At 46.3% G+C, this 20,375-nt stretch overlaps 1 protein-coding gene and 1 pseudogene across 1 annotated transcript; one reads left to right on the top strand and one right to left on the bottom strand.

Moving 5' to 3' along the window:
• Positions 1 to 294: 294 nt before the first annotated feature.
• LOC122676818 (L-amino-acid oxidase-like) lies at positions 295 to 6,874 on the bottom strand. Its single transcript, XM_043876379.1, has 7 exons — positions 6,859 to 6,874; positions 4,962 to 5,176; positions 4,408 to 4,520; positions 2,742 to 3,006; positions 2,215 to 2,280; positions 1,862 to 1,995; positions 295 to 1,087 (listed from the first exon to the last, which is right to left on the bottom strand). Exons 1-7 carry the CDS (start codon positions 6,872 to 6,874, stop codon positions 295 to 297), a joined length of 1,602 nt encoding a protein of 533 aa, XP_043732314.1.
• Positions 6,875 to 11,299: 4,425 nt separating this feature from the next.
• LOC122676493 lies at positions 11,300 to 13,619 on the top strand (annotated as a pseudogene).
• The last annotated feature ends 6,756 nt before the right edge of the window (positions 13,620 to 20,375 follow it).

The raw sequence follows: 20,375 nt of genomic DNA, 5'->3' as shown, positions 1-20,375 counted from the left end.
GGTCTGATTCTAGCACCTCCATCCTTGATGTTTTTCCCTATCCCTCCAAATACCCTGACTCTGCTGACCCTTCTCAAGGGCTTTCAGGAGAGAGAAGCAGGAAAGGGGGTGAATTTGCCAGCTGGGGTCTTTGTCTGGTATTTGGGGGTTCCTGTTTGTGGGCCAGGGAAACTAACATTGACCTCTCACCAGGATCTCTGCCTCCAACTCCCACCTCAGAGGCTGCTTCCTGCCAGATTCCCTCAGGGATTTCTCTTAGGGTTAGAAATGATTGTGAGTGTTGGTGAAGGTCTTCTATCTCTCGGTGTTCTCTTTGTCCACGGCAGCCTGGATGTTCTGGGCTACCTGGAGGCCGGACTTGATGGCTGTGTCTATCCAGGCGTGGGGCAGGCAGGTGTGCTCGCCAACAAAGTGTATGCGGCCCTCTGGCTGGAAAAGTTGCTGCGAATAGTCCACAAACTGATAGGGTGTGCACTCAGTGAAGGCGCCCATGAAGAGGGGGTCCAGAGACCAGTGCTTGACCGCAGAAGAGGGGCACATGCGCCGCAGCTCCTCCTTGGGAATCTGGTGCACCGCCGCCAGATCCCTCAGGACGATATCCACCACCTGGTCCTGCTTCATGGATATGAAGAAGAGGGAATCGTCGTCCACGGTGTAGGAGGCCAGCAGGACACCCTTGCCGCTGGGGAGGCGGTGGCTGGGGTAGTAGATGTAGCGGGAGGGCAGGTCGGTGATGGAGACCCTGCCCTGGATGCCGTCCCGCTCCCAGAAGGACTTGTTGCACGCCAGAACCACCTTGGTGGCGCTGGTATAATGCACTGAGCCGAGCGCGTCCATCTTGTCTCGCGAGAGCTGGGGCTCAAAGGTGATGAGACGCGTTGCCTTGGCTGAGGCGGACATGATGACAAAGTCTGTGGTGAGGGTGCGCAGGGTAGAGCTGGATTCGCCCGTCCGGTAGGAAATCCGAACCTCAGGCCCATCTCTCACTACCTTCTCCACCTTGGAGCCCAGACGGATGGTGCCAGGCTTCAGGCTGGCGTTGAGGGCTTTGGGGAGCTGGTCAAAGCCACCGGTGATCTCGGAAAAGCTGTAGTGAAGAGAGGGAAGCGGGTGAGTGTGGGAGGCACAGTCTGCTGAGTTGCCAGCAGCGATCCCAGGCCCAAAAGGAAGGAAACGGGCCTCCTGCAGTAGGTGGTGAATACTTCATGTGTGTGTGCTCAGTCGTGTCTGACTCTTCTGCAACCCCATGGGCTGTAGCCTACCAGGTTCCTCTGTCCATGGAATTCTCCGGGCAAGAATACTGGAGTGGGGTGCCATTTCCTTCTCCAGGGGATCTTCCGCACCCAGGGATGGAACCTGCGTTTCTTGGGTCTCCTGCATTGCAGGCAGATTCTTTACCATTTAGCAACCTGGGAAGTCCATGTATGTCACACATCTCACCTTAACTAGTCTCTGTGAGGGAGGGATCATTGCTTACTTTTATACTTTGGAAAAGGAACACCCAGAAAAAAGGGACTTTCTCACAATGACATGTGCAATCTAGCTGGAAAGCCCATGGCTTCAGCCACCATGCAGTTCTGCATCCCAGGAGGCGTCCTGCAGACCTACGTGCTCCTTGCCCAGCTTGTGTGAATCTTGAGTTGAATGACTTCTCTGAGCCTCAGCCTCCTCACTGGTAACATGACTCTGAATTATAGTGCCCTGCCTTCCAAGTGATCATAGCATTAAATGTGATCATCCTTGGAAAATGCTTAGCATGGCACCTGGCACATAGGACCTACTCTGTAATCGAAGTTCCCTTTCTCTGTTCTGCGTGTTTGAGAAAGGGGCAGGCTCAAGGTCTGGTCCAGATCAGCCTTACTCATTACTTGTGAAGATCATGTCAACCTGAAGGGACTCCAGAAGGGACTTGTAGTATCCAGCATCCTCATTCATTACATCCCCGATCATCTTTACTGCTCCTCGGCCCAGCATCCCTTCCTTCAGCAGGTAAGCCTGTGGGGAGATGGAAGCATCAGGTAGAGGGCACAGTATGTAGGAAGGGGCCTCAGTAGGGACCTGGGGTAGGCAAGGTTGAAGCAGGGGTGAGGGGACTCCAGGGAGGTGAAGCCTTGGGCATTGGGAGAAGGTCCTGGTAGGGAGGGGACAATCCCAGGGGTCTAGTTTGAGCACAGACCCCCTTTCATCCCTGTCTTGGGACTTTGCCTCACTCACCTTGGTGGAGTAAGAATTGTGAAAGGACATCAGGTGGCTGCAGTTTAATTCTTTCAGGCTTTTGAGCTGTAGAGAAGAGGAAGGGGTAGCAACTTGAAAGTCATAGGGCCAGAGGCGGGACTTCTGGGTTCTCTGGATGATCCTTTGAAGAGGATGGGGACTAAGAGGAAGTAGATGGAGGGAAAAGGGGGAGGGAGTTTCCACCTCCTAAATTTTCTCTCCCCCTCCCCACCCCCAGATCTCTCCTTCATTTAATTTAAAGGTGAATACATTTACTTCAATCCAGGAAGACTGATTCATTACCAAGGATTGGATTACCTGGTGATTCCCCTTCCTCCTACTGCTTAATCAAGGAATGGATGATTGGTCCACATGGGACAGAAGGGATGGAGCTGGGCACTAGGGCTTGGGTGGCAACATTCTTAGGGGGTGTTAGAAGGAAGATAGACCAATCATAAGAGTATCAGGTAGGAGTAAGGTGGCCTGATGGATGGTCACCTAACTTGCTAGGTGACTTTTGGCCAGACCTGTGTTTTCCTGACCCCGGGGGTGGTGGTGGGGGATGGGGAGAGGGGGGAGGCAGGAGTCACCTTGCCAATGGACTGGTAGAAGAGATTTATAGCATTCTTGCCCTTTTCTCTTGGGTTCATGGAACAGCCTAGAAGCTCTGGGTTGGCCTTAATCTCCCTGGCGCGGTAGCGTTTTCTGTTGATGAAGTACCAGGTGTTGTCATCGTACTGGAGGAACTTGTTTAGCTTCAGGCCCAGCTTCCTGACATAGGTGTGGACCAACCTGGAACAGACACAGGCACAACGTGGCCCTCATCTGTGGGACACCTCATTTCTGTTTACCTCACAGTAGAAACTATTTCCAGGAAAACCAGTTTCTTCATGTGCCCAGGGAGCCCAGACTGACTGCCTCCTCATCTCTAACCTCGCCTTCTCTTACTACTGCATTAGTTCTTTTTCTCCTGTTTTTTCACTGAGGGAGACAGGGAGTAGGTAGTTCCCCATGACTGAAAGAAGGCCCTTAAGGAAATTCCAGCATATAGAGCTCAACTACAGAGCCCAAAACGTTTTGTTTCAGACAGAATTTAAATTTCCATTTCTAAGTGAGCTTGAAAAGTGAAAGTGTTAGTTGCTCAGTTGTGTCCGACTTTTTGCAACACCATGGACTGTAGCCCACCAGGCTCCTCTGCCCATGAAATTCTCCAGGCAGGAATACTGGAGTGGGTATTCTTGGGGATCTTCCTGACCCAGGTTCTCCTGCATTGCAGGAGATGGTAAATTATCTGAGCCACCAGAGAAGCTCTAAGTAAGTTTGAGGCCATATCTAAAGACTCCTACTTTGGGCTGCTACTGTTAACTTTTGGTTTTGTTTAGGATAGTGTTTGTAGGGAAATCTCAGGTTTAGTTTCCACTTAAGGCAAAAAATGAGGCATGTGGTAGGGGCATCAGGCGAAGGATCTTTTTGTCTTACAAGCCCCAGAACTGGGGGCCAGGTTATCTTCCAGATTCTGATTTAGAAATAGAGCATATGCTTTGGTGCCAAGTACTCCCTTGATTTTGAGGAGCTTTGTCACTTCCTCCTAGGAGAACCTTAGGTCAGTCACTTTAATATCTCTGAGTCCAGTTTCTTGATTTGTAAATAGGAAAAATAAGCATATTACATTATAAGGCTGTGAGAGTCAAATGAAATAATGCACATATAGTACTGAGCATAGGGCCAGGCACGTAGTAAGTGTTCACGAATGACAGCTACTATTATTATTATTTATTTTATCACTTAAAGTAGTTTCTGGCCTCCCTGGTGGCTCAGACTATAAAGAATCTGCCTGCAATGCAAGAGACCTGGGTTGGATCCCTGGATTGGGAAGATTCCCTGGAGAAGGGATTGACTATCCGCTCCAGTATTCTTGCCTGGAGAATCCCATGGACAGAAGAATCTGGCAGGTTACAGCCCATAGGGTCACAAAAGAGTCGGACAACAACAAATGGTCATTATTAGTTTGGGATATATTACCCTGAGCTCTGAGCCTCGATCATCTCTGTCAGCTGGGGGACCAGACTTGCAGGATTGAATCCCATGAAACAGTGAGTCTGAAAGGGCTCTGACACAATGGCAGCAGCCCACCTCCTACTCCTCTTAATTCTTCCTCCTTGCCTTTTACTCCATCCCTCTCCTGAGGCTTACCTGTGGGACTTTGGGATTCGCATGGGCCCCAGTTCATAGTACCAGCCCTCCTTCTTGTTCCTGAATGTCATCACGCGACCCCCAACGTGGTCACTGGCTTTCAAGATGGTTACCTGGTGTCCAGGGAGGCTGCTGTCACTCCCAGAGTCATGCACTCCCTTTTCCCACCTGCCCCGGCCCCAGGCTCTATTCTGGAATTCCCACTGGTAGGTCCCTGAATGTGCAGGGTAACTAAACTGGGCAGAGTGGGATTTCCTCCCAGAGGGACCTGAGTAACGTAGGTGATGCAGAAGGGCTCCAGGGTTGCAGGGGTCAGAACCTCTTAGTCCTTTCTGGCTAGCATAGCCCTTTTCTACTTTTATTTCCAAAAGAACACAAGTTGCAATTAAGTCTCAGGGGATGCAGCTTTTTGAGGAACAATAACTAAGGGCTGAGAGACTGAGTGGGTTATGCTCATTTGTCCAAGGGTTGGCTGTAACCCCACTCCTTTTCTTTTTTCACCCAATGAAGCAAACTGGAGGTGAATGATTGAGGCCCCCCCCACACCAGCTCACCTGATGGCCCGAGTCTTGCAGGGCCTTGGCTGCAGTCAGCCCTGACATGCCAGCTCCCACCACCACTATGCGCTTGGGCACTGGGGAGGTGTGGAGGCCCTCCTGGGCTGTGACAAGGATAGACTCGTATTCAGGGTCCTGGAAACACTTAGCCAAGTCCTCATCAAAGCCAAGGCAGCTGGGGGTGGCCAACAAGAGCCCCAAGATCAGGATTCCTGGGGCAGAGAAAGGAATAGGGGCTGGGGCTCTGTACCCTGCCCTAACTGGGACGAGCTTGTCTGTGCGGATGAGTGGGAGTGGTAAGGTCAGGAGTGTCTGTCCAATGTGTGGTTGTGAACATGTGTTTGTGGTTGTGTCTGTGTCTGTGTTGTGTGGGATATGAATGATGTGTCAACTATGCTAGCTTTAGTTGTATGATTGTGAATGTTCATGTGTGTAGGTGTGATTGGAAAATCCTGGTTGTGTGCAGCTTCCTACTGGAGGGTAAACATGCCTGCTTCTGATGGTGCGTGTGTGTGTGTGTGAGGTTGTCTATGATAAAGTTGCTGTGGTTGTGAGTCTGTGATCATTGTCCTGTGTAACTGTGCATTGTTTGTGATTTTATGTGAACTGAGTATGTTGTGGGGTATGAGTATACAGTGTAGGTACCTGAGTAAATGTATGGATGAATCTGTACAGAAAAGTGAGAGATGTTGTAGAAATAGTGCATGTTGGCCTGTGTTTGGAGGAGGGAGAATGATATGTGTGCATTTGCTTGAGTTTGAGAGAGAATTTGGTTGTTTGTGTTCTTGTGTTTGATTCTGTGTCTGTGTTTGAGCATGAGGTGGGACTGGGGAGCCTGAGGGTGTCTGTATTATTTGGATATATGTCCTTTTGTGAGAGGGTGTGTGTGTGTGTGTGTGTGTGTGTGTGTGTGTGTATAGCACAGTTCTCTTCAGGGAAGGGGAGTAGGGGCATTGTGACCACTTTCTCAACGACTACTCATGCCCCACAGGAACTTGCTAGCCCTGCTGTTCTTCTCCAGCCTCACAGGATTTTTGTCAAAACATTCTGTTTTCTAATGTGCACTCAAGATTGAAAACCATAGTTAATATATAAGTCCAGAGTGACTTAGTTTTCTCCTGCACAAATAACTATTCTGATTTACAGAGATATTCACCTAAGAGTCTGAAACCCTGAGAGAGAGTCTGTGTGGTTTCCTTGGCGTCACTTGCTCTAAAGGGAGCAGCCAGGAGCAGTGACATGCTGAGTGCCCCTGCACTAGCTTTAGTTTTTTGGCCGCTGAGAATCCCCTTAGTCCAGTCTTCGTCCTGGCAGCACAGCTGAAGCTCTCAGAATAAAAAGGGTCTTTAGGGGCCACCCACTGAGGAGGAGCAGGGACCCCGCTGGTTCCTGGTGCAGGCCACTCCCAATGCCAGAAGAGCCTTCTGAAGGGGAGGCTTCTCAGGAAAGAGGAGAGGCGTGACCATGCCCCATGGGACAGAGAGTCAAGCCTCTCAGCAGCCCCCGCCAGGCCTACCTTAACCTCTGGAATCCATTCTCCACCCGGGACAGGTTTTCCCATCTCACTGAGTGATTGCCATTCTGTCTCAGCCCCCATGACCTTCCCCTTGAGTGGGCCCAACCCCTAGATGCATTCTCCAGACCTGTATGCATCCTCTTGACTCACTTTCAACACCTGGACCTATCCATAGCCCCTGACCTAGCTCCCGTCCCATCTCAGAACCCACCCCTCTTTCCCTAGCCTGGCCCTATGCCCAGACTCCCTCTTGGACCCATCTTACCCGCCCCCCAGCCCACTCCCACTCCACAATCTAGCTCTTCTCCCTGTCTCAGAGTCCAATACCTCCTTCCTCAGGTGCCTCTCTCTCAGATTCAGAGGAGGGACCCTCCTTACCTCTCATCTTGACCATGGCCCTGCAGCTCAGGCTGAGCCTGGTACAACTCTCCCTCTCTTTAAGAGGAGCCAGCTCCACCCAGAAGTCACTGGCCTCATCCCACTAGGCTACCCTAGGGGCCAATTGGCTGGGCCAAGCAGAAAAGCCCTGCCCTCAAGGCCTGGCTGTCAGGTAAAGATGACTGTGGTGATTCAGTCCCACCCCCCGCCTCATCTTCTGCATCCCTATCTTCCTTCTGGCCCATCTCCCTTCCTAGGGAAAGCCCTTCTCCCAGCTCAGATCAGTCAGTGATGGGAAGGGGTTGTGGGAGCCAGGTGGACCATCCCAAATCTGCTGGGACCATCTCCCAGGTAGGGGTAGGATTGGGAATGAACCTCTGGGCTGGTTTGGAAATCCAGAGTCTGGGCTCCCAGCACAGGCCAGACCTCCTGACTGCTCTCACTAGAGAATGTCCCTGTTCTGCTGGCGTCTCACTGTGGAGCCTTCTGCTCCAAGGTGAGGATTCTAGCCATGAGTTCCCGGGGAGGGCTGGGCTCTCCCCACGCCTCTCAGGTGTTCCTCTGCAGGCAGGGTAGAGTCTCTGGTCTGGCCCATTTGCCGTGGGGAGTGGGTGTTTTTCTCCATTCCTCTGGGTCCCCCAGGGCTTCCTTAGGCACAGGCGGGCTTCTCTGGCACTGGAATTTCTTCTTCTGGGGAATAAGGCCAGCTGGCTGTAGTATCAGTGCTAGTCTTTGTTCTCTGTGTACAGTGGAGGGAGAAGGGGGCAGGAAACCTTCACAGAGAAGCAGCCGGGGGCTAGGGAGGGGGCTGGAGTGTGAGCAGATGTCCAGCAGCTGGGACACAGGACTCAGATCCTGGGCATTAGGCTGGCATTGGAGAAAGGGCACCAGCAATGGAATCAAACAGAGTTCAAATTCTGCTTAGTTGTGTTGTAGCTGTGTGTCTTAGGACATATAGTATGCTTCTCTGAGCCTGGGTTTCCTTATCTGTAAAACTGCGTAATAATACTTTCTTTCCTTACAGGGTATTTCAAGGATTAAATGAGATGATGTGTGAAGAGCCTGGCATAGGTAGGTACCTAAGCTGGTTTCCGTCTTTCCTTTTGGAGTTAGGGTTTGTCACACAACTGCAATATCTCTAAAAAGCGGTAGTTCCTCCATCACAGAGCTGCTAGCAGCAGCAGATAGAATGATATTAAATGATATTTAAAGAGAAACCATGTGAGTTGCTGGGCAGGTCGAGGACTCTTGCTTTCTTGCTCTCACTCTATTGTCGATTCTTTAAATTTTTAATAGCTTTATTGAGATATAATTTATATACTATACAATTCACCCATTTGAAGTGAACAATTCAGTAGTTTTTAGTGTATTCACAGAGTTGTGCTACTATTACCACAACTAAGTTAAAACATTCTCATTATTCTTCAGGAAACTCAAACTGGGGCTCTGTAACAACCTAGAGGGTTGGGAAAGGGTGGGAGATAGGAAGGAGGTTCAAGAGGGAGGGGACATGTGTACAACTATGGCTAATTCATGTTGATGTATGGCAGAAATCCAGCCAATACTGTAAAGCAATTATCCTTCGATTAAAAATAAATAAACGAACAAACAAAAAAAGAAATCCCATACACTTTAGCCATCAGCCCCCATTCTCTGCATCCCCCCAACCCTAGGCATCCACTATTCTGCTTCCTGCCTCTATGGGTTTGCCTGTTTTGGACATTTCATATAATTGTAATCACACAATATGTGGTCTTTTGTGGCTGGCTCCATTCATTAAACATAACATTACATTAAACATAACATCTTTAAGATTCATCCATGTTGCAGCATGTATCAGTACTTCATTTATTTTCATGGCTGAATAATAGCCATTTCTGGCTGACTCTTGTTCTATTTATGACTGAATAATATTCCATTTATACCACATTTTGTTTATCCATTCATCTTTTGGTTTTGGCCACCTGGTGTAGTGGGAATTCCTAATAACGTACTTTCTCAGCTTTGAGAAATTCCACAGAAATAGAATATGGAAAAACAGCATATATTAAGAAACTATGTTAATAATTATCTTTCACGTTTTCCTTAGAATAATAGCCTTGTTACAAACCCCAAGGCCAGACCCAGAAGGGAGTATGACTGGGATCATGAAAGCATAGACTTTGGAAGACCGGGTCGGCACCAGGCATGAACGCTGCCTACGCACTTGCTGATTGTTCTTGAGACTTGCCTCAAAAGGAAACAGCCTGGGATAAAAACAAGGAAATCTGGATTATGTCAATGTAATCCATGACATTTAGGAGTACATGATTGAAATAGAATATGTCTTGAGAAAGATAAGACCAAAAAAATTCTTGTAGTCTGCACTTAGGAATAAAATCTGGACTCAGAGTGGACTCTGCATCTCAGTCCAGTAGAGGCTGCAGGTCTCCTGACCCATTGCACCAGATTTCGTGTTCTGTCTTCATTCGCGTCACTTGCTCCCAGACCATTACGGCAACAATCTTGTTTCCCATTTTCTAGCTGTTATACACAGTGTGGCTATAAGCATTCTTTTTATGTGGATATAGGTTTTCATTTTTCCTAGGCATACACTTTGGAGTGGAATTGCTGGGTTATATGTTAGTTCTGTGTTTCACCTTTTGAGGAACTGCCAGATTGGTTTCCAAAATGGCTGCACCATGTTGCTTTCCCACCAGCAACGAATGAGAGTGCCAATTTCTTCTCATTCTCCATGACACTTGTTATTATCTGTGCTTTTGATTATAGCCATCCTAGTGGGGGTAAAGTACTATTTCATTGTTTTCTCATTTGCACTTCCCTGATGATAAGTGATTTAGATCTCAACATCTAGAAAACAAAGATCATGGTATCTGGTCCCATCACTTCATGGCAAATAGATGGGGAAATGATGGAAACAGTGCCAGACTTTATTTTCTTGGGCTGCAAAATCACTGCAGATGGTGACTGCAGCCATGAAATTAAAGATGCTTGCTCCTTGGAAGAAAGGCTATGACCAACCCAGACAGCATATTAAAAAGCAGAGACATTACTTTGCCACCAAAGGTCCGTCTAGTCAAAGCTGTGGTTTTTCCAGTAGTCATGTATGGATGTGAGAGTTGGACCATAAAGAAAGCTGAGCACCAAAGAATTGATGCTTTTGAACTGTGGTATTGGAGAAGACTCTTGAGAGTCCCTTGGACTGCAAGGAGATTCAATCTGTCAATCCTAAAGGAAATCAATCCTGAATATTCATTGGAAGGACTAATGTTGAAGCTGAAGCTCCAATACTTTGGCCACCTGATGCGAAGAACTGACTCATTTGAAAAGACCCAATGCTGGGAAAGATTGAAGGCAGGAGGAGAAGGGGATGACAAAGGATGAGATGGTTGGATGGCATCACTGACCTGATGGATATGAGTTTGGATAAACTCTGGGAGATGGTGATGGACAGGGAGGCCTGGTGTGCTACAGCCCATGGGGTCACAAAAAGACACGAACGATCGACTGAACTGAACTGAACTGAGCTGATGATCAGTGACCTTGAGCATCTTTTCATGTTCTTAATGGACATCTGTATATCTTCTTTGGAGAAATGTTCATTCAGATCCTTTGCCCATTTTTTCATTTGGTTAGTTGTCTCTTTATTATTGAATTGTAAGGGTTCTTTATGGTAGCTCAGCTGGTGAAGACTATGCCTGCAATGCAGGGAAGATCCGCTGGAGAAAGAATAGGCTATCCACTCCAGTATTCTTGGGCTTCCCTGGTGGCTAAGATGGTAAAGGGTCCACCTACAATGTGGGAGACCTGGCTTCAATCCCTGGGTTGGGAAGATCCCCTGGAGGAGGACATAGCAACCCACTCCAGTATTCTGGCCTGGAGAATCCCCAAGGACAGAGGAGCCTGGTGGGCTACAGTCCACGGTGTCACAAAGAGTCCTCGGGGTTACAAAGAGTTGGACATGACTGAGCGACTAAGCACAAGGGTTCTTGATATTGTAGATAAAATCCTTTTCACATGTATGATTTGCAAATATTTCTGGCAGCCCCATTCCATGTGTTGCCTTTTTACTTTCTTGATGTTGTCCTTTAAAGCACAAATGTTTTTAATTTTGAAGACTCCTTATTTTTCCTTTTGTTGCTTCTGCATTTGGGGTCCTAAGAAACTGTTGCCTAATCCAAGATCATGAAGACTTACCCTTTGCTGTCTTCTAAAAGTTTTCTCTTTTCAGCTCGTATGTTGAAGTCTTTACTCCATTTGAAGTGATATTTATACATGATGTGAGGGAGAGTTGCAACTTCATTCTTTTGAACGAGACTATTCATTGTCTCAGCACATTTTATTAAAAGAGCTATTCTTCCCTCCCCGGCCCCGATGGGCAGGCAGGCTGCTCTGAGGAGGCGAGGAGGCGAGGGCTGGGCCAGCTGTAGGGCGGACAATGATGTCGAACTTCTGCGCAGGCCCCCAACTGCACGCAGAAGAGCATGCACTCAGACCTGGCTTTCTTCAGGTTCCCGTGGGATCCAGCCAGATGCCAGAAGTAGGTGGTGAACTGCAGGTGAGCAGGTTTAGAAAATAAAAAGCTAATCAGCTAAATAAACATTATCGACCATGGGCCAAACACTTTGAAACTTCTATGATCTGCAGAACTAGTCCTTATGGGACCGTCTCCGAGATAATGCAATACCAGTAGTAGTCAATCTCGCCAGCCATTTGAATAATCCACATAATAGACACAGAAAGCTAATAAAAAGAATTGAGTGAAGATGAAATTGAGACACTGAAACAGAAACAAAGTGATAGTGTTAATGACTCAACTTCTGAAGGCCTTTTTAAAAGGCCTTGACCTGTTGATGAAACTTCTGAACAGGAACCAAAACAAAAGGAAATAAACGAGAGCAATGCTCAAAATTCCCCTGCAGAAGGAAGGGGTGAAGAGCAGGATGAAGACATTAACTCTTGAAGAGAAGGAAAACAATACTTAAAGTCTTTATCTAAAATTTTGATTCTTATGGGAAAACAAAACATACCTCTGGATGGCCATGAAGCTGATGAGATCCCAGAAAGTTTTTTTACTCCTGATAACTTGCAAGCGTTGCTAGAGTGCTGGATCAGTTCTGGTGAAGAGGTTCTGAGAAAGCGCTTTGAGACAACAGCAGTTAACACATTGTTCTGTTCAGAAACACAGCAGAAATAGATGCTACAGATCTGTGAGAGCTGCATTCGGGAAGAAACCCTCAGGGAAGTGAGAGACTCTCACTTCTTTTCCATCATCACTGATGATGTGGTGGACATCGCAGGGGAAGAGCACCTGCCTGTGTTGGTGAGGTTTGTCGAGAAGCTCACAACCTGAGACGAATTTGTAGGCTTCCTGCCTTATGAAGCTGATGCAGAAATTTTGGCCGTGAAATTTCACACTATAATAACTGAGAAATGGGGATTAAACACTGAGTACTGTCGTGGCCAGGCTTACTTTGTGTCTAGTGGATTTTCATCCAAATGAAAGTTGTTGCTTCTAGATGTTTAGAGAAATATCCCCAGGCTACACACCCAGCTCTTCCTGCACCTTAAATATGTGGTTGGCAAAAGCAGTGCCTGTTATGGGAGTATCTGTCTCATTAGGAACAATTGAGGAAGTTTGTTCTTTTTTCCATCAATCACCACAACTGCTTTTAGAGCTTGAAAGTGTAATTTTTGTCCTCTTTCAGAACAATGAAGAAAGGGGCAAAGAACTGAAGGAAATTTGCCATTCTCAGTGGACAGGTAGGCATGATGCTTTTGAAATCTTAGTGGACCTCCTACAAGCACTTGTTTTATGCTTAGATGCTATAAATATTGATACAACTGTTAGACGGAATAACTGTATAGCTGGCCAAGCATTTGTGCTCTGTAGTGTGGTAACAGATTTTGATTTCATGGTTACCATTGTTGTTCTTTAAAATGTTTTATCTTTTACAAGAGCCTTTGGGAAAAATCTTCAGGGGCAAACCTCTGATGTCTTTTTTGCAGCTGGTAGCTTGACTGCAGTGTTACATTCACTAAATGAAGTGATGGAAAATATTGAAGTTTGTCGTGAATTTTGGTTTGAGGAAGCCACAGATTTAACAACCAAACCGTATTCAGATGAAACCCCCAGGGAAATTTCGCAGAGCTCAGCACAGTAACCTGGAGTCTCAGCTAACCTCTGAGAGTTACTATAAAGAAACTCTAAGTGTTCCAACTGTGGAACACATTATTCAGGAACTGAAAGATATATTCTCAGAACAGCACCACAAAGCTCTTAAATGCTTATCCCTGGTACCCTCTGTCATGAGACAGCTCAAATTCAATACGTCAGAGGAGCACCATGCTGACATGTACCGAAGTGACTTACCTAATCCTGACAACACTCTCTGCTGAGCTGCATTGTTGGAGAATCAAATGGAAACACAGAGGGAAAGATATAGAACTTCCATCCACTATTTATGAAGCCCTTCATCTACCAGACATTGTTTTTTCCTAATGTTTATGCATTGCTGAAGGTCCTATGTATTCTTCCTGTGATGAAAGTTGAGAATGAACACTATGAAAATGGGCAAAAGCATCTCAAAGCATACTTGAGGAACACTTTGACATATCAAAGGTCAAGTAACTTGGCTTTGCTTAACATAAATTTTGATATAAAACATGATTTGGATTTCATGGTCGATACGTATATCAAACTCTATACAAGTAAGTCAGAGCTCCCTACAGATAATTCAGAAACCATTGAAAATACCTAAGAGACTTTTAACCTAGACTTTCTCTTGTATTTGACATTTGAAAAAAAGCCTGTAAGAAATTTAAAAAATATCTTACAGAAAAATTGTAAGGGTAAGCCACATAATCACTGAATATCTTGACCTGTAGGCCTCCCATTGAGTTCATTAGTCATTGATAATCTGCCTGTTTAAATGGCCTGTTTGAATGCCCATGCTTTGGAGACCTAACTGTTTTTCCATAATAAAGCTTTGAAAGTACCATGTTACATTTGTATGTGATCTCTGCTAATGGCACTTTGGAATTGTTTTAGTTAAGTTATTTTAGACATTACGTTTATCGCTGTGGATCCAATTGTCAGGTATTAAGTTATCAGATCTTTAAAAAAATAAAATTAGAGGAGGTATGGGAGGAAGGAACACATTTTGTAAAATGTTGCAATTAAGCTCATGATTGACTTTCGAATAGTAGAAGTTTTAAGTATGCTATTAAAAATCTGTAAAGGACAGTTAAGAAAACTATCAGACGTAAGAGAAATGTGTGAGCTTGTCAAACAAGGGTTTCAGTGTAGATTTTGTTTTTATCAAATGAAGTTAAAGCAACAAGTTAAAGTTTGAATGGAAGAGCCTGCCATTGTTGATCCACATTGGTTATTGCTGTTTACATTCCTTTATTGAGCCTACGTCTTCATAAGCTCTTTGGCAGGTATATGTTGAACACTTCTGTTTCATGGTCAAGAAAGGATCAGAGGCCATGGATACTGACAACTGATTTGTCTATTTTCTTCTGTCTTTTTCCATGACTGTATCTACTGCCTCCTTTTGATTTACAAGCAAAGCCTAGAAAACCTACAAAAATAAGTGTTTTGTAGTTTATCTAGGAATAATACAGAAAATATTGCTGTTATTTTTGGTGAAGAAAATAAATTTTGTATAGTTTATTTCAACCTAAATAAAATGTGAATTTTTTTTTTAAAAAGGACTATTCTTTTCTCATTAAATTGTCTTGGAAAATTTATCCTTGTCAAAAATCAATTGACCGTAAATGTGAACATCTATTTTTGGACTGTCAATACTATTCTACTGAATTATAAGCAAATCCTTATGACACTATCATTGATAGTGTCACACTAACACACTATCTTATTATTGGTTACTATAGTTTTGTAGTAACTTTCAAAATTGGTTAAAGACTGTTTTGCCTATTCTAGGTGCCTTGAACTTCCATATAAATGTTTTTTTCCCTTCCTTTTTAAAAAATTTATTTATTTTTATTTGAAGGATAATTGCTTTACAGTATTGCTTTGGTCTCTATCAAACATCAACGTGAATCAGCCATAGGTTTACCCATGTCCCCTCCCATTTGAACATTTCTCCCACCTCCCTTCCCATCCCATCCATCTAGGTTGTTACGAATGTTAGGATCAACTTTCCATGGGGTCACAAAATGTTGGACATGACTGAGCTACTAACACTTTCAGGGGATTTTCTGGTGACTCAGTGGTAAAGAACCTGCCTGCCAATGCAGGAGACCTAGGTTTGACCCATGGGTCAGAAAGATCTGCTGGAGAAGAAAATGGCAACCCACTCCAGCACTCTTGCCTGGGAAATCCCATGGACAGAAGGAGCCTGGTGGGCTATAGTCCATGGGGTCACAAAAGAACTGGACACAACTTAGTGACCAAGCAACAGTAATCCTGTTATCTTCTCTGATCTACATGTACTTTGGTTGGCTCACACAAGATTTAGTCTTGGGGGATACAAACACCCAGGAATCAAGATGCTGAGGGCATGCATGGTAAGATACCTGCAACTAATTAATTATTACTGCACAGATGGACAGCTCTTCAAATTCCTAGAGAACAAAGCAGAGGACGGAGCATAGAGTCAATGGAATGGGTCCATGGCTGGGAGGGAGAACTTCTAGGTTCTAATCCCCTACACACTACCTCATGCAGACCAGTGACTTTCCTCCCCTGAGCTTCAATTTTCATGGCTGTAAAAGAGAGTAGGGAACTGGACATGTTGACCTTGAAGCCCCTTCTGACTTAGAGAGCAGCGAAATGACCAAAACCGCATCAATGACTCCCTCAGGACTTAGTCCATGATAAGTGCTCAGTGAGTATCTGTCTCCATCATTGTCATCATCTGTAAAACATGGACCATTACACCTCCCTCCTAGGTGTGTTGGGAGGACCTGATGAGAAAATATACATGAAAGTGCTTTGTGTGCAAGGCTGTCTCAAAGGACCACTAAGATGCTCTTGATCATTAGTACCATCAGCAACTGCTACCGTTTCCCTCAGTTCCCTCCCCAGATATAAACCCAGAAACTTTCTAGGATACCTGTCTTAGCAAAGGAGAGCTAATTCCCATGGAACCCCTCCCAGAAGCATTCTCAGCCTGGGGCTAATTACAGAGTCCCTGGATATTAGGACTGCCACCGCCCTAGCTTTTCCCTTCTTGCAGCCAAAGGAGAGCTAATTCCCATGGAACCCCTCCCAGAAGCATTCTCAGCCTGGGGCTAATTACAGAGTCCCTGGATATTAGGACTGCCACCGCCCTAGCTTTTCCCTTCTTGCAGCCCACCATCTTCTCCTTGAGGCCTGCAGGCCCACCTGGCTCAAAATTCAACATCCAGAGTCCAGTCTTTCCCCTCATACCAACCCCCTCTGCACCCCCCACTCTGGCCCAGCCCCACTGGTGGTCACAACCAGCTCCAGGACAGCAGGAAGGATTTCAGTTAGAGTTCAGGTAGAGCCATTAGTTTAGACACAAACCCTGAAGACTGTGATATTGTGGACACAGCCCTGGCTCAAGAGATTCGTAACAGGGCTCTGTTGCTGGCTCTCCCACTATCTAGCTGCATGATCTTTGCCAAATCCCTCATTTTTTCCAGATCATATCACTTACCTGGAGTACAGAGAATAGATGGGTAGTAGGACCAAGCTTGACAGTCTTTTAAGTAATTCTGTCATTTAAAGAGTCAGAATGGCATAAGTTTCATCTTATCTTTGATCCTAGATTGCTTCTGTCTTCGGGCAAGTCACTGCACCTCCCTCAGTTTCTTCATCTATCCAATGGACAGATGGGTCCTGCATGGGCTGTCTCTTCAGAGCTGAAGTGAGGGTCAGTGACATGGGGGAGAAGAGTTAGGGCCTGGCTCAGGGAAGAGTTGGTTATCATTTCCATTCTGGTTCTGAAGAAAAGGATTAACAAGACAAGTTTTCATCTGTCCTGAGTTCCAGGCCCAACTCCCTCTCTTCCCTGAATCTCTGGGTCCATCAGGCTGGAGGACGTATGTGTGTGTGTAGGGGGGCAGTGAGGAAGTTGGGGTACAGGAGAAGATGCCCACAGGGCGGTCCTCTGAGACTGTAGTTGAGTCTGAGGAACAGCTGACGGTTGCAGGGAGCCTTGGGATCAGAGTCCCCCGCCCCCGCCTCACAAAGAACTGGAAGTACCCAGATGGAATCCTCAGGTACTCCTAACCCCAGGGACAGTTCAGGGGCACACAGTGGATCTAGCTCAGAGATGCCATGAAGGAGGGAATGTGTCCCCTCCCTGGAAGGTGTGATTCCAGGAAGAAGGAATGGGAAGCGGGATCAGGAAGTAGACATAGGGTTGGGATTAACTTTCATGAAGCGTTATTCTGTGCTGAGCATCGGGCTGACATGTGCCATCACTGGGTCTGTGTCATCACCTGTGAGAGAAGAACAGAGTCTGCCACAATTTTAGAGAAATGGAAACTGAATCTTGCCTCAGAAGACAGAGCCAAGTGGGGGTAGCAGTGGCCTCCATGTGCTTCTGGGCTCCTCCTGTTATCAGCCTTTCTGATCTTGTTTGGACAAGCTCCTTACCCTTTCTGACACTGTTTTCTCATCTGTCAGATCCCTGCCTCCCAGGGCCTGTGCACAGTAGGCTCTGAGTGCGCTTGGCCTTCATCCCTAAAGGTGGGAGCCAGTGGGGCCTGGGAGCTCCCTGAGTGCAGAGCCGGTCTTCCACGTGCTCTGCTTCAGAAGGCCTCGGCCATGGTCAGCTCTGCTGAGGGATGTGAGGAGGCTGGCGAGGGTCCAGAGGACTGTGCCAGGCTGTGTCTCACTGTCTGGGAGCCTCTGTCAGGGCCAGGCAAGAGGACTGGGCTGAGAGGGTCTGAGCTTCTAGGCTGGGCTCCTGCTGGACGAGGGTCGCTCATTGCCAGCTCCCCCAACCCCTGCCAATAGCAGAGTGGGAAGCCACTAGGTCATCCTGAGACGTCTGGCTTCTTAGGACTCAGGACTGGAAGCAGCGGCGTGCTGGTAAACACCTAACAATCCATCCTGGGAGGTGAGGGGGCAGTTCTGAGTTGTATTGTTTTCTGGTTTCCGTGTTGGGTAGATATACCCATCGTGGCCAGATGTATGGCCAGAGAGCTCCATACATCTCTCCCTACCTCTGAGTTCAGTGACAAATGTCAGTGAACCTGTGGCCGACTGAGAGGGACCTCTGAGCCCAAACTTCTCTTCCTGAAGGGATGAGGAACCGAGGTGCAGACAGGAGGCAGGATGGGAACTCAGTCATGGGCGGCATAGGCAAGACTTGTGCAGGAATCTCACCACAGCGTCTCACTGAATTCTCTCAGCAACCCCAGAAAGTTGGGTTATTAAGATATTATTATTGTCTTTTTCCAGAGGTGAACATGGAGGCAGAATAACAGCAAGTTTAAGAGAATGGTACTAGAACATGTCAGAGCCTGATTCAGATTCTCGACCTCCTTGTATGTAACATGCAGCTGATCCTACTTTCCAGATGTCTTTTGCCAGGACCTGGCTCAAGATCTGTATAAGGTTTGCGCTCCATGGTCAAGTCATAAGTATCATCATGTCCAAGTTTTTCTGTGGAATGGAGGAAGATTTTGATTTGTCCAAGATGGTTCAATAAGGAATAGGGATTTGAATCATTCTTGGTCTAATTGACAAGTTGGACATGGGGTTAAGAAGGTAAGAGGGAAATCAGCATGAGGCCTTCAGTTCTTGTCATCTCTACAAGGTGACCAGGCACAGTAGCCTCTCCCCTGAGCCAGTCATATCCCTCAGAAGGCTGGAAAAGAAAACAGACAGGTCATGATGCCTCCGCATGTAGGGTGTGGTTTTCTCTTGCTCTGTCCACAGGGACCTCTTCCTTGTGGGGTTCTTGTTGACAACAGGCAGAGAATTCCATCTTGGCATCCCCACCAGAGACAGGGATGGTGGTAGCAGGCGGCAGAGGGATGGTCCTCCACCCACTCTCCCAGAAAAACCTGGGAAGGAGGCAGGACCATAAAGCCTCAGCATCGTGGCCCATTGGGAGGAGCTTGGATTGGCCAAAGCTCCATCTACACCTGAGAACCTGACAGGCAAGGCCTTCAGGAGCCAGGCTGGTCAGGTCAAGTGCGAAGAGCTGAGCAATAGAGAGAAGGCAGGGGATTCATCCTTCCATCTCTCAGAAGCCTAGTGCTTCTCTGGAGACTGGGATACCTGGAATCCTGGCTCACTGGACTCAGTTGCCCTGGGCACTTCCTGTTCAGTTCTTTCCCTTAAGAACAAGTGACAGTCTCTCTGTGACCTGTGAATGCCTGAGGGGTGAGATGGTCACTGTGCTTAGGGCTATGGGTGGGATCCAGGCCTCTGTGGGGCTGCAGTTCAGAGGCACCAGGTCAGCCAGCCCCTGGGTCCTGTCTGTGCTTGGGTCTCAGCGTCCCTCCAGCCCCTCCCTTGTTCCCCACTCTCCTTTCCTCCCCACCTCACACCTCAGTCCCCTCCCATTCTTTCTCCTAGACCCCCTTCCTTCTTCCATTTATTCATGTAGCAAATGTATATGGATAGTTCCTCTCTGCCAAGCCATGTTATAAAAACTAGAAACAGAAAATGGATTTCCTAGCTCCATATCTCCAAGTTCAGCTAAGAGACGTCACGAAAGGCCAATGATGGTTATGCTGGGAGAAGTCCTCAACAATGACATCGGGACCATAATAATTTGTTCCCACTCCCCTGTTTCCTAGAGAGCTGGGCTGTTGTGAATTAAGACCCGGTCTCCTGCATTGTAGGCAGATTCTTTGCCATCTGAGCCACCAGGGAAGCCTATATATATTATATACATTTACTATATATATATATAATATATACACACATTATATTATATATATATTATACATACATATTATATATGCACATATTATCATATATAATTTTATGTACATATAATATATATATAATTTTATGTCATTACATTGGCATGTATGATCATACCAAGATATATAATTCATCATTTTTTCTCTATGGCTAGCAGGACGGCAGAGCCTGGTGGGCTGCCGTCTATGGAGTTGCACAGAATCAGACACGACTGAAGCGACTTAGCAGCAGCAGCAGCAGTGCTTTTTGACTCCTGTTTAAGAAATTTCTGCCTATTACAAGGTGACATAGATATTTTTTTGTGTTTGATTCTGATAATTTATTGTTCTATTTTTACCATTTAAAGCTATACTATATCTGGAATTAGTTTTTGTGTACCATGTGAGGGAGGATTTAATGAATTTTTTTTCCCTGTGTGAATATCCACAGGATCCAGCAGAATATATTGAAAAGACCATGCATTCCCCATTGCATTGTAGAATCAGCTCTGTCATGAATCAGATGGCTCTATATTCACAGGTCTGTGATGGACTCTATTTTGTTCCATAAATATTATCTCCGGTTTATTTTTGTGCCAATGTCATGCTAGCTTAGTTATTGCAGATTTACAGTAAGTGTTGAAAGTGAAAGTTGC

This window comes from Cervus elaphus, chromosome 20 (assembly GCF_910594005.1).
Source record: "Cervus elaphus chromosome 20, mCerEla1.1, whole genome shotgun sequence".
Lineage (NCBI taxonomy): Eukaryota > Metazoa > Chordata > Mammalia > Artiodactyla > Cervidae > Cervus > Cervus elaphus.
The sequence above is the reverse complement of the archived record's forward strand: the minus strand, read 5'-3'. Positions and strand labels throughout refer to the sequence as shown.

Bases quoted from the DNA above. Each gene is read 5' to 3' on its own strand.
- LOC122676818 (XM_043876379.1), bottom strand. The intron at 4,521-4,961 runs GTGAGCTGGTGT...CCTGGACACCAG, and splicing joins TGCAAGACTCGGGCCATCAG to GTAACCATCTTGAAAGCCAG. The intron at 2,281-2,741 runs GTCTGGCCAAAA...TCTTCTCTACAG, and splicing joins CCGGGGTCAGGAAAACACAG to CTCAAAAGCCTGAAAGAATT.